Source organism: Sorex araneus, chromosome 5 (genome assembly GCF_027595985.1).
Source record: "Sorex araneus isolate mSorAra2 chromosome 5, mSorAra2.pri, whole genome shotgun sequence".
NCBI lineage: Eukaryota > Metazoa > Chordata > Mammalia > Eulipotyphla > Soricidae > Sorex > Sorex araneus.
This window is the reverse complement of record NC_073306.1, coordinates 54899899-54913094: the sequence shown is the minus strand read 5'-3', so window position 1 is coordinate 54913094 and position 13196 is coordinate 54899899. Positions and strand designations below refer to the sequence as shown.

Genomic DNA, 13196 nt, shown 5'->3' with positions numbered 1-13196 from the left:
AGGGCATCTGCCTTGCAGGCAGCTGAACCCGGTCGAATCCCTGGCATCCCATATGGTCCCCAAGCACTGCCAGTAGTGACCCAAGTGCTGCGGATGTGGCCCCAAAGCAACAGCAAAATCAGAAACTAAACATGCCACTACTATACAAAGCACAACTGCACTCTTGGGCATACTGTCCCTCAAAAAGGATAACCTATTCATACAAAATCTACTTATGAATGTTCACAGTAGCTGTGTTTTTAACAGCCCCAACTAGAAACCATCTTTCAGTGGGTGAATGGTTCAACAGGCTATGCTAAGCTACAGCAAGGAACAGCACTACTGAACAAAAGAAAAGGAAACACTGACACACATAACCACTTAGGTGAGTACCCGGCAAATTATGTTGTGTAAAACAAGTCCATGCTGGGTCTGGCGAAAGAGCACAGGGGCTGGAGAGAGAGCTCAATGAGCTGAGTGCATACTGGAGGTCGGGATTCATTCTCTGACACCATAAGATCCCTTAAACTACAGGAGTGACCCGAGCACAGAGCCAGGAGAGATCTTGAGCACTACCAGGTGTGGTCCAATTCCTCGCACACCCAAAAGAAGAAAGTCTATTAGAAAAGTAAACACAGCCTCTGATTCTACATATATCACTGGCGTGACGAGACTGTAACAAGAACAAATCACAGTTTATCAGGGATTAGAGGTGAGTTGGGTGGGGCTAAGAGAGAGACTACTGGGGAGAGGCAAGTGTCCTGAACCTTGGCAGTAGCAGTATCAGCATCCAAGTGCGACACTCTGACTCGCCAAGAGGTCACCACTTTGAGAAACAGGGTACCAAGCACACAGGATTTCTTAACAGCATATACACCATAAAACTAATTAAAAAACATCCAACCATGTTATCTGTCTAGGACTTGTGAAGAGTAACAGGTATTCCAGCAGGGTAAAACAAGATCAGAAATGAGCAGCAGAATGGTAGGTATCTCTGAGCACAAAGCTTTCAGCTGCCTGAGGCAGACAGAGCAGAAAACAGTAGGGAAAGCATTAAAATGTCCCAAGACTGCTTCTATTATTTGCCAGAAGTTGAAACTAATTTAGACTCTGGTCAGTTACATCCTCAGTTTAACTGCTGCTCAGCTAACCCGTAAGATAACTGAGCCCTATGAAAAGAATGGTTTGCATTAATCCTCCCCAAGAGAGATGAACCGATTGGCCCCGAGATTCACTTCCACCGTAGGAGCGCTACACATTAGGGTAAGTCACCTCTCCTGGCCCATCTGCAGTCAGTTGTGGGAAATCAGAAGAAAGTGAACAGTTGCCTCAAACACATCATGTCTCCAGAAACAGGCCCATGAGCGTGCCAGCCACTTACCTGGGTGGCTGGGTGCTGCATGGCCAGCCCTCGAAGAAGCCGCAAGATAAATGGCAAGGCCGGGCGAGACAAAAACTTTTTCCAGATGTCAGCATCCAAACTACAAGGCAAAAAGAAATACTTATTATTAGCTGGCCAGAGAAGCAAAAGAAACCAGCTGTTGTTTCTGGCTTTTTTAAATGTGACTCTCCAAGCATTCCAGAAAGAATCATAAAAGGACCACCCAGCCCAGTGGAGAGAAGCCAGAGAGCAATGAGCACGCCGAACAGAAGCCAACATGCTGCTGTCCTGTTCTTTCAGTCCCAAAGGACTGAAATGACTGAGTGGTCACCTTGGTAGTTTCCAGAATGAGAGGGAAACCCCAAAGAGAACTAAGGGAACAATGAAGCTTCACATCCAGATGATGAAAGAAGACAGGAAGCAGAAAGAAAGGAAAGCAGTCACTCAACAAAGCTGCCTCTTACTTCTTGGCACTGGGAATGTGCTTTTTCATATAGTCGAGTGCATTCTGGGTGATTCCCTTCTGGAGAATAAGATCCTTGAGCTGATGCCCATTGCTGTTATTCTTGATGCCAGCAGCTATCTTACAGAAACAGTCCAGAAAGACTTTGTCATCGCCACTATGATCTTCATCGTACCTATAGAACAGAGCATGAGGATGTGACAGGGTCATGTAAGTGGATCGTGTCAGTCTTAGCTAACAACTTAAGCTTCAATAGTCTATAAACCCAAGCTAAACTCCTGGGCATGACAGATACCCCATCACTCTCCCTCTTACCTGTTATGTTCCCCCAAACTCCTCATACTGTCTGGCTTTTGCACACATGACTCCCTACATCCTGTCACACCCCCATCCCATCTCGCCATCCAACTACAGAGCAAAAGAATACTACTTAGCAGGTCTGGGAAGCAAAGAAAAACCATCTATTGATTCTGGCTTGTTCCTACTTTATCTTCTCTGCCTACTTAACCTAACAAAATCTAATTTAATCATTGACTCCCCAGTCAGACCCAGATTTTTTGACTGGGGAGACAATGATTAAAACAAAACAAAATTTGTTTCATTTTTAGGGCCACCCTTGGTGGTGTTCGGGGGTAACTCCCAACTGCACTGAGGAATCATATTGTTCAGGGGACAATATGGGATGCTGGGGATCTAACAAACCCAGGTCGGCCATGTGCAAGGCAAGTGCCTTACCCACTGTACTATCGCTCCAGCCCAGACCATGTCCCTTTAATGACCTGGCACACAAAAACAGTCTACGAGAAATTCAGTTGATTCTTCCTCAGTCTCACAGAAACAGTTCAGGGTTTGTGGGAACTCTCAGCCATATGCAATCCAAGCAACGTACTTATCAAAATTGCAGTATGGCTTGAACCGCTCCACCAAGATTTGCATTTTCTCTACCTCTCCAAAGGAAAGGTACGGGATGATGCGAAGCAGGCCCTGGAGCACACTGGGGTTGGACCGAACAAAGGTGCTGTTGATCTGGTCCAAGAGCATCACAAGCTGATCTTTGTCACCTGTCAGGAGGAGGTTGCCCTGCAACAGGAAAGAGGATGGAAGGCACGTTACCGAGGTTAGGACAGGAACTGCAGTCGACATCTGATCCCAGAGGTCACCCACTTTCCCAGAGCCACCAGAAGCAGCCCTTAGGAAGGAAGGCTTTCAGTATACCCTGGGGAATAATCAAAAGTCTGTGCTCCACTTGGTAACTTCGTTTCTATGCAGTGGCTATTAGACTAGGGTGACCAAAATATACAATAGTATAATCTCAGTCTCCTCCCAAGAGAAGCTACCTGAGAACAACCTGCAAGTAAGAGATTCTCATGCAGGTGTGTGCTAAGTGTGTGTATGCGCGTAGGTGTGGTGGTGGTAAGGAAAGGGTGTTAGAGTTTGAATCAAAGACCTCACACATGTGAGGCAATGATTTATCAAAGTCACCCCCCAGACCACCGAGGAATACCTTTTTCTTTCTTTTTTTTGCGGGGGGGGGGGGGAGGGGAGGGAAGGGGGTGCTCTGAAACCACAATTTCAGGCTTCAATGCAATGATGTCACCATGAATTGAGCTAAGCAGGTTCAATGGTTCCTGGCTGGGCTCAGTGAAGCATGAACAAGCATGATGCTGGTGATATGAGTGCAGGCGTCCAGTGCCGACAGAGGGATGCCACTCACCTTGTCCTCACTCAGGGGCTCGGCATTGGACTCATCCAAAATGATCTCCATGATACTAAGCACCTGCTCGGCCACAGCTGCACCGCCACTGTCTTTACTCTCTTGCTCAGCTAACAGTGCCTGGAGGAAGAGACACGGCATCCACACTACCGCACTGCTGACAGACAGAGGGAGGCTGCAGCACATTCTGAAGGCAAGCACGTGGGCTTCAAGGACCCTGACACGTGGTGGTCCAGGGTGCTTTCCCCTTGCCCTGGGGGCAGGGCACTCTATTCTACTGGTGTGCTGATTTGACTGAAACTCAGGAAAGAGACAAATCAGCTCCTGTATGTGTCAAGGAGTGGACCATCAGGAGGAAAGAGCCCGAGTAACTGAAGCCTCAGAGTCAGCCAGCTGGACGGACGAAGGCACCGAGAAGGCCACAAACGTGTTCCACCCTAGGCTAGAAGTGTATTCCCTGCATCTGAGACTCACGCTGCATCTCTGCAGTTCCCAGCTTACCAGGTTTAGAGTTCCCAGCATGACGTTCAAAGTGTTCATTTCTAGCTTGACCAGCTGCTGCCGATTGACTTTCACCTTCACACAGTAACTGAACAATTTCAGTAGCACCTGACAAGAAAATAAAAAATCTCTTTAAATGTGGGAAAGAAATGTCAGGAAAAAAAAAAAGTGGTGTACAACCAGCAGTGGTGTACAACCAGCAGGGATTGCTTCTAAAATAAAGAGATCGGACTCTAACAATGAGTGTAAAAATTCTCACATTCCTAGCTAGGGGAACTCAAAACCACAGTTATCTGAAAGTGGGCACAATGTAAGTTCGAGTATCTTCTGCAGGTGACAATAACAGTGTCGTGTTGTGTTTGTGAAGTCTATGGACTGCTCCTCAGTGATAACTTGGACAAACCACCAACTAAAATCCTACTTAAAAAATAAAAAGACTGGGGGCTGGAGAGATAGCACAGCGGGTAGGGCGTTTGCCTTGCACGCGGCCGACCCGGGTTCAATTCCCAGCATCCCATATGGTCCCCTGAGCACTGCCAGGGGTAATTCCTGAGTGCACAGCCAGGAGTAACCCCTGAGCATCGCCGGGTGTGACCCAAAAAGAAAAAAAAAAAAATATATATATATATATAAATAAAAAGACTGGGGCTGGAGTGACAGCACGGTGGGTAGGGCGTTTATCTTGCACTTGGCCAACCCGGGTTGATTCCCAGCATCCCATATGGTCCCCTGAGCACCGCCAGGGGTAATTCCTGAGTGAAGAGCCAGGAGTAACTCCTGAGCATCGCCAGGTGTGACCCAAAAAGCAAAAATAAATAAATAAATAAATAAAAGGATTGCTTTTAAATCTACTTACAGTACTACTAACTACTACATCTGCTGCTATTTCTGGCATTACTAGTATTACTAGACACCAGAGACTTTTTTTCCAGTGTGGGGAAGGTGGGGTGATATGCTGAAGAGATCCAGCGTAAGACTGTATACACTTGGTCTTAGCCAAAAGGCTGAGAAGCAATCCAGCATCACATTGGCTTTCCAGGGCAAGTAGACCAGGAAGAGAAGTAGGAAATGAGCCTGAAGGGCAGATGGTTTAGGGAAATTGCCGTCATTTCTGACTTGCACTGGTCCCTGGCACCGTCCTGCCGTGTCAGGTTACATGCCCGCTAGGGTTTGGTGGCCACAGCTTTTCCTCACAGGGGTTCCATCCTGTTGCTTCTGACTCACAGTGAGGAGGTGGCGTCCCTGCTTGAAGTCCTTGATCCCTGCCAGTCTGTTGAGCATGCAGTCTAGGCCCCCACACTGGGCCATCACACCAGCCATCTTATACACTTCTTCTTCATCTTCTTCTTCATCTGGGGGAATGGAGAAAAGGGGGAAAACAGAAATAAAACAGAGAGCTCTTTTCCAGGATGTTACTTCACTTTTCCATTATAAAAGGATATTAGATAGTAAATTATACTATCTCACTCTAAGAGACAAGTTATTTTTAAATTAATTTAAAATTATTTTCTCAGTTATATGATAATTGTAAGACCACAACCATCAATAAAAAAAGAAACAAAAAACTAGAAGTAAATCTTAACTCATCCACTGCGAATTACATCCCCGCCCCCCCCCAATTTTTCCCCAACCCAAAGTCTGGGGTCTAGATCAGCCCGGTACATCTGCACCATTCAGAAGAGAAGTAAACTCTCCATAATTCTGATCAGACGTCCAAGAGAGTATAGCCACAAACCCCTAAATTCTAAGTCACAAACTATTCATTAATTCCAAACCTCAAGTCCAATGTCCAACAATGCGTGTGAAAGAAGGGATCATACCTGTGGTGGAGTCTAGGGACTCAATAAACTCCTCTGTGGCATCCCCCAGCAGCCCCCGCATGCGGTAAACAATCCTCATGGGTTCTCCCTGAGCAGAAAAATGTGCTTATAGGTAAGTCCAGAAAACACAGATAACACCTAGTCCAAATTAAAGTCTTAGCATTGTTGACATCTACTACTTCTCTTTAAGGTCTTAATCACACATCTAGAATAAAAATGCTGAAGGGAACGGAAGCCACTTGTTCTTCATGTCTGCTACAGGCCAGGAATTGTGTGAAGCTCTTTATAGACATGATCTCATTAACCTCATTGAGCTATGTAAAAGCTATTATTACAGAATGTTTGACTCTGTGCTAAGTCCTATAGCAGTCAAATCGTGAGAACTCGGTTAGACTGCTCAGCTAGCCTCCAAGGAGTCCAGGTCTGATTTCAAGCCCGTACTTCCTCCGGAAGTAGAAGTTCTGCTTCACCAACACAGATCATAGGCAAGGAATCAGGTCAAGGACAGTAAATTAGCTCAAAGAACGCTGCTTCAAGACTCAGGAATCAGAAAAAGAATAGAGATTACACAGATCATTGTCTCTAGAGATGCTGGTATGTTCAGTAGGAGACTACTCATAGAAAAATTTGCACAAGCTAAAATTTATAACTTAATGGAATGATTCAAATTCATGTTAGTTCACTATATGCAAGATACTGAGTGAGGCATTCTAGCACACATACTACCCTAAATCAAGATGAGAAACGGGCCTGAATTGCACTGTTAGAAAAGAAAGAGGCTACTACACTCATACCGGCTGCCTGCCCCTGAGCCCTTGCTCAGCTTCACAAGAGAAAATCCTGGGAGAAAAGGGCCTATCACAAAGGCTAATTCCAAAACTGTTCCAGCAATCGAAGTCCCAAGGGAATTCCTCAGAGAACGAACAGTTAAAGAACATGAGTAGAAAGGAAAAGAAAAGAATGCTTTGAAGCCCTAGCTAAAGAAATTGGCTATTCAAAAGAAAAAGTGGTAGATGTGAGGGTCATACATTCCTCAACTTCTACTGTATCTGAGAATTCAAAAGAAGATGCCCATGTTCATTCTCTGGGTTCCCCACCACCATTTCACAAGGGTGTCTATAGTTTATCCTGATTTCTTTTGTATACCAGGGATCAAATCTGTACTGTTCATAATTGTGCATCTCAAGATGATATTTCACTGTCATCCCGTTGCTCATCAATTTGCTCGAGGGGGCACCAGTAACGTCTCCATTGTGAGACTTATTACTGTTTTTGGCATATCGAATACGTTACGAGTAGCTTGCCAGGCTCTCTGAGAGGGGTGGAGGAATCGTAACTGGGTCAGCCGCATGTAAGGCAAATGCCCTACCCGCTGTGCTATCACTCTTGCCAAAGATGATATTTAATAAAATTAAATTTAAAAACCTGTACTGCTCTATTTTTTTTTTTCCTGCTTTTTTGGGTCACACCTGGCGATGCACAAGGGTTATTCCTGGCTCTGCACTCAGGAATTACTCCTGACGGTGCTCAGGGGACCATATGGGATACTGGGAGTCAAACCCAGGTCAGCTGCGTGCAAGGCAAATGCCCTACCCGCTGTGCTATTGCTCCAGCCTCTGTACTGCTCTATTTTTTTTTCTTTTTGGGTCACACCCAGCGATGCTCAGGGGTTACTCCTGGCTTTGCACTCAGGAACTACTCCTGGCAGTGCTTGGGGGACCATATGGGATGCCGGGGATCGAACCCGGGTCGGCTGCGTGCAAGGCAAACGCCCTACCCGCTGTGCTATCGCTCCGGCCCCTGTACTGCTCTATTTTAATACTAAATGATCAATGACAAAAGGCATTGAGTAAGTCAGTCCTCTCTCTGTGCTACATATCCCCCTACCAATGGCTTTATCTATCCAACTGGCAGAGAGCAGGATCAACCACCAATTAACAACAACCAGGATCCTCAGCACAAAGGGAAAACAGAAAGAAGAGAAGCAAAATATGTAACAAACTAAAGGCCCAAATGTGTCAACAATCTACTGCTAATTTAAGGGTTTTTTTGGGGGGGGGAACCATACCCAGCAGTGCTCAAGGTTCACTCCCAGCTCTGCATTCAGAGATTAACCCTGGCAGGCTCGGGAGACCATATGGGGTGCCGAGACTTGAACCCAAGTTGGCTGGATGCAATAAAAGCACCTTACCTGTTATAATATCACTCCAGGCCCTAATTTAATTTCTTAAACTCCAAAGGCATTTAGCTTATGTAATCAAATCATTTGATTCCTTTACTAAAGAATTCCAAAACAGAGAGTGGAGATGGGAAGGAGAAAAGGAGAAGAAGGAAAAGGAAAGGAAGTAAGAAGACAGAAACCAAAGGGGAGTAGTTAAGAAAAGAGGCAGGGGCTAGAGAGAAGAGATATAGCACAGGGATTGAGGTGTCTGCTATGGACATGGCTCACCCTCTCTTGACCACCCCCCTCACACACATACACACAGCAGACAGAGACTTTCCTGAATGGGCAGATGGTACAAAGGACTATGTGAGGTGGCACAAAGGACAGGAGTACTGCAATTCCTTCATTTCCTTTTCCCCCGACTCGAGAATAGTTGCCTGAGTCTCAATTCAAGAGAAAGTATGCTCTTGGCACAGCCACTGGCAGTACTCTGAGAATGGAGCAGGCCTATAAGGCCTGCGATCCATCAGGAAGTGCTCACACATGTAGCGTGAAGACAAGCATCCCCACCACTGTGCTTCTCACACCCCAACTGGGGCATACAGGTCCAAAACCACTATCTCACTATCTTCTCCTAAGGGTCCTCAACCTTCACTCAGCAGGCGGCTTGGAAGGAGATGGGAGATGGGTTTTCTCCATACAAGCACAGAAGGAGAAAGCGAGCACCCGGAGTGTGGTCTCAAACCAGGTAAGCGGTTATTAACAACTGTTCCTCTGCTGTAAGTTAGAAAAGGGAAACCACTCTTTCAAGAAGAAAGTAAGTTCCCCTCTATAGAGAGAAGCATGGTGGAGGAAGGGGAGGGAGAGCGTGCAAGCACATACCTCATTTGTGGTACACCAGACCTTCTTGTAAACCTCAGCCACAGGAAGGTCCAAACTAATGATTTTATTGTTCACTAGAAGCTGAACAGAAAAGTAGGTGATGTTACTTCAAATAACTGCAAGGTACATAAATTTCAAGATCAAAAAGTACTTTGTGTAAGTGGTTCTAACTGTTCATTCTAAGGTACCACAGATGTATCGACTCTCACTCTAAACAATGCATGTGTGTGTGACCCACTCCTCAGGGCCACAGCCCCTACTGAGGGAGGACCTTCTCCACTCTTGCGTCCATCCCAGGACCAGCACCACAAAGGGCAATGTTTTTCTCTCACCTAATGGTTTTTCACCATGCACAAGATCACTCTAGAGCCAGGGGGTGGTCCACCAGAAAGTATCAGATACAGGACCAGTAGCCTGCATCAGGGCTAGAGTGTCAGTAGATAATGTTTTGTCCCCCTTAGTTTTTTTGGCACACAGCCAGTGATGCTCAGGGGTTGCTCTTGGCTCTGTGCTCTGTGGGGGATTATACGGGGTTTCAGGGAACGAACCCTGGTCAGGTGCAAACAAGGCAAGCACCCTACCCACTATACAGTCTCTCCAGCTCAGGAATTTAATCAAGTTAGAGTCACTGGGAATCCTTTGCTAGAGCATAAGGGTTAAAGAATGCCCAAGACATGACAAGCAATAGCAACTGACCATTTGCTTACTGCAGGTCAGGTACTGGGTAGAATCCTTTATAGGTAATTAACCTTAACACCCAGTGAGGTAGGTAGCTGGGACTCACCGGTCCCTTTCATAGGCAAGGAAATGAAGCAAGCAACCGCCATAGGATCTATTAGCTACCAGGAGGAACCTATACTGGTCCCATCTCATGTCAGCATGGCCCTGTTCTCGTTACCTCCATCCCACTGTCATCTTCCAGGAGAGCCACCAGGTCACAGTCCTGGCAAATCTTGTTCTTTATATCCCTCATAAGTGGCCCAATGCCTGGCTCATTGCTGCTATACGGGTTTCCAGGCATCCTGCCTTGTAAGAAGTCTTCTTGCTGGGGATCCTTCTCCAGAGTCACAAAGAACTCGGTGACTTCGTTCTCCTCCTAAAGGACAGAAAGGTGGCTGGATGAGAAGGGATGACCCAAAGATATGGGGAGAGGAAAGGCAGAGTCCTTCAGAGTCACGTCACACGACCTAAATTCCATGAACACTGAGGGAAACACTCAAATCTCATTCAGCCCCCTGACATTTAAAGCTCTGTAGCAGAACGCTTGCCTTAAAAACCTTGTGGCCAAGAGTATTATTAAGAACTCATCCCTCAATGCGCCTTCCACAGAGGCAGAAGGGGGTGTGGGGAGAGGGATACTGGGAACCTTAGTGGTGGAGAATGGGCACTGGTGGAGGGATGGGTACTTGATCATTGTACGACTGAAATGTAAGCACGAAAGCTTGTAAGTCTGTAATTGTACCTCATGGTGATTCATTTAAACAATAATAAAAATAAAATAAAATAAAATGTAAAAAACAACCCCCCCCCCAAAAAAAAACCCACGAACTCATCCCTTAGTACTGCTTCACACATACTGATTCTGGTGACAAGTACTACTCCAGTCCCTGCTTCCACAAGTATGTGATCTTTAGCACACCACACTCAAGTGTGTGCAACCACAACTACTCTACCCCCCAGTAGGCCTTGCAACTAAATCTGCTAGCCTCACAAGCAAAGTTGTTATCCCTGGTTATCACAACAACCAAGAAAAAGGATGGGAAAAATTAACTTAAATTTTTTTTACTTGCGGGCTACACCTTGTATAATACTCAGGGTTTTGCTCTTGGCTCTGTGCACAGAGACCGCTCCTAGTGGGATTGGGTGACTATATGGGGTACCTGGGATTGAACCCAGATCGGTCATATGCAAGGCAAATGCCTTCCCCTCTATACCATTGCTCTGGTGCCAAGAGGAGGCCCTCTTTTCTGTTTGTTTCAAGATAGGTGGGTATGCACTGAGTTTCTTTCTTTCTAAAGAGGAGATGGTAGGTGAAATATGCTCGGTAACTCTGCTCTAGCTCAGTACAGCTTCTTTCACAGCACAAAGGATCCATCACTAAGCAATGGATTCTGCCAGCTGGAGGTGAGGCTTGCTTACTGTTTTAGGCATATCTGGTGGTGCTCAAGGCTTTCTCCTGGCTCTGAGTCAGGAGCCACTCCTGGTAGGGCTTGGCGGCGGGGGTCGGGGTGGGGGGGGGGGGGAAACGACCATACAGGGTGACAGGGATCAAATCCAGATCAGCCTGGATGAGCACACTACCCGTTGTACTATTGCTCTGGCCGAGAATTACATAAACAAACAAACAAACACTGAGAAGACATTAGATTTCTCATCAGTTTCTGTCTTCTATCAACGGAGCTTTCTAAAATGTTGACCAAGTGCCCACCACTACTGTAAAATAGTCCATGTTTACAATGAATCACCAAGATGCTTCACGGCTCAAGCAAGAATGCCACTGCTTACAGGATAAATGATGCTGCAGAGCCTCTCAAAGATGAAGACAGGAGTCCGGTAGTCATCCAGATTGTAGCGCTTGGCTGTCTCGATACACACAGCCATGAAGGCTTTGGTTTCCGACTCTGTACCTGCCAGAAACCAAAGAGTTCAAATTAGGAAGGAACTTCACACACAGAACCTAAGAAAAGATTTTCAATGAATTAACATTAATAGAAGATTCTACCTGAGTCTTTCAATGTCCTGTAGAAATTGCATATATTCATACATTATGCACTTGAAAACCTGGAGCTGAGCCCACATTCCATTTGAAAGCCTTAACCAAATCAACACAATGCATCAACAGGATCTGAGAAATGGTCTTCAGTAGGAAGTTTACCACAGAGGGGATGACAACACTGGGACAATAATGGAGGGGGCAGACACTCTAGTAGAGGGTGTGGTGCTGGGATGATTTTACATATGAAACCTTCCCAGTAACAGTTTCATAAACTACAGTACCTAAAATAATAATTAAAAAAAATTCTGGTCCTGAGAGGTAGTATAGCGGTTAGGCCTTGTACAGAGCAGTCCTGGGTTTGACCCTCAACACCACATACTGAACCTGAGCCCTGGCCGGAGGAGCCCTCAGCACAGAGCAGAAGAAAGCCCCGAGCAATGCTGGGTACGAATCAAAATCAATAAATAAATGTACTAAAGCATGTCCACAAACAGGGACAGAGGTGGCCTGAATGCAGACTTTGCACACAGAAGGCTGGGTTCAATCCTCAGCACCATGAGAAACCCAAACCATAAGCTCACAGTAAAGAACCATAAAATACAAGATTTAGGCACCATGAAGAAGAGCTAAAGCTTCGGCGGTCAATAAAATCGATCTATTGATATTTTAATTTTTTAAAAATCAAACAAATATAAACTTAATTTGTTTAAAGGTAATAAATATGATAGAAAAATACAAGTCAAAGAACAAACAACATCTACACAGAACTCCATGGGCAGAGGAAGCAGACCACATAACGAAGGAAAAATCAAAGAGCTGAATGACAAAACTAAAGAAATAACCCCCAGTCAGGGAAACACCTCAAACGGCACATGTTTTGCTCTAAAAACTCTGTATAAAAAGTGCAAATTTACAGAAGCCAGCGCTGGAGTTTTAGAGTTCTGGAAACAGTACTCTTTTGAGGGAAGAGATTTCCTTTGTGAGTAGACATCAGACTCATCTGGCTAACGTGGTCACGCAAACCTAGAAGGACAGGAGTCCGGGCTCTGGGCTGTGGGGAGGCTACCTGTGGTCATGTCCTCCAGCATCTCCAGCAGCATATCCTGAGTCTCATCAATCAACTTGGTCCTCTGCACCACCAGCTTCCGTAAGCACAGGTACCCATTCAGCACAGTCCCCACCAAGCGACTCTTAAAATGCCTCTTGATGGACTCTACCTCAACAAAGGAGGAGAGAAGGCCTGTTGAGACAGGGAAAAAGTTGTTGCATGAGCATGGATCAGAAGATAAGTAATGAAGATTTATCATCTTTGGAATATAAAATAACAGAATGGGAGACTAACACCCAAGAATAGTAGAGATAAGTACCAGAAGGTTTGCTCCATGGCTTGGAAGCCGGCCTCACATGCTGGGGGAAAAGGCAGCTCAGAGAGAGAAGGGAACACCAAGTAAAGTGTGGCTGGAAGACCCGCTCGGGATGGGAGATACGTGTTGAAAGACTACAGATGAACACGATGGCCACTCAATACCTCTATTGCAAACCACAACACCCAAAAGGAGAGAGAACCAAAGGGAAT

General features: G+C 45.8%; 1 protein-coding gene across 9 annotated transcripts in view; it reads right to left on the bottom strand.

Annotated features, from left to right (window-relative positions):
* UBR4 (ubiquitin protein ligase E3 component n-recognin 4) overlaps positions 1–13196 on the bottom strand; it is a 141478-nt gene that overhangs the window by 15394 nt on the left and 112888 nt on the right. For all 9 annotated transcript variants that reach the window (XM_055140939.1, XM_055140942.1, XM_055140946.1 and 6 more), the window contains 11 exons: positions 12687–12860; positions 11410–11531; positions 9803–10000; positions 8905–8985; positions 5859–5946; positions 5263–5390; positions 4039–4146; positions 3538–3657; positions 2713–2903; positions 1825–1998; positions 1361–1460 (listed from right to left, as the gene is read on the bottom strand). In XM_055140939.1, coding sequence (XP_054996914.1) covers positions 1361–1460; positions 1825–1998; positions 2713–2903; positions 3538–3657; positions 4039–4146; positions 5263–5390; positions 5859–5946; positions 8905–8985; positions 9803–10000; positions 11410–11531; positions 12687–12860 — 1484 coding nt within the window. The remainder of the gene's footprint in view (positions 1–1360; positions 1461–1824; positions 1999–2712; positions 2904–3537; positions 3658–4038; positions 4147–5262; positions 5391–5858; positions 5947–8904; positions 8986–9802; positions 10001–11409; positions 11532–12686; positions 12861–13196) is intronic.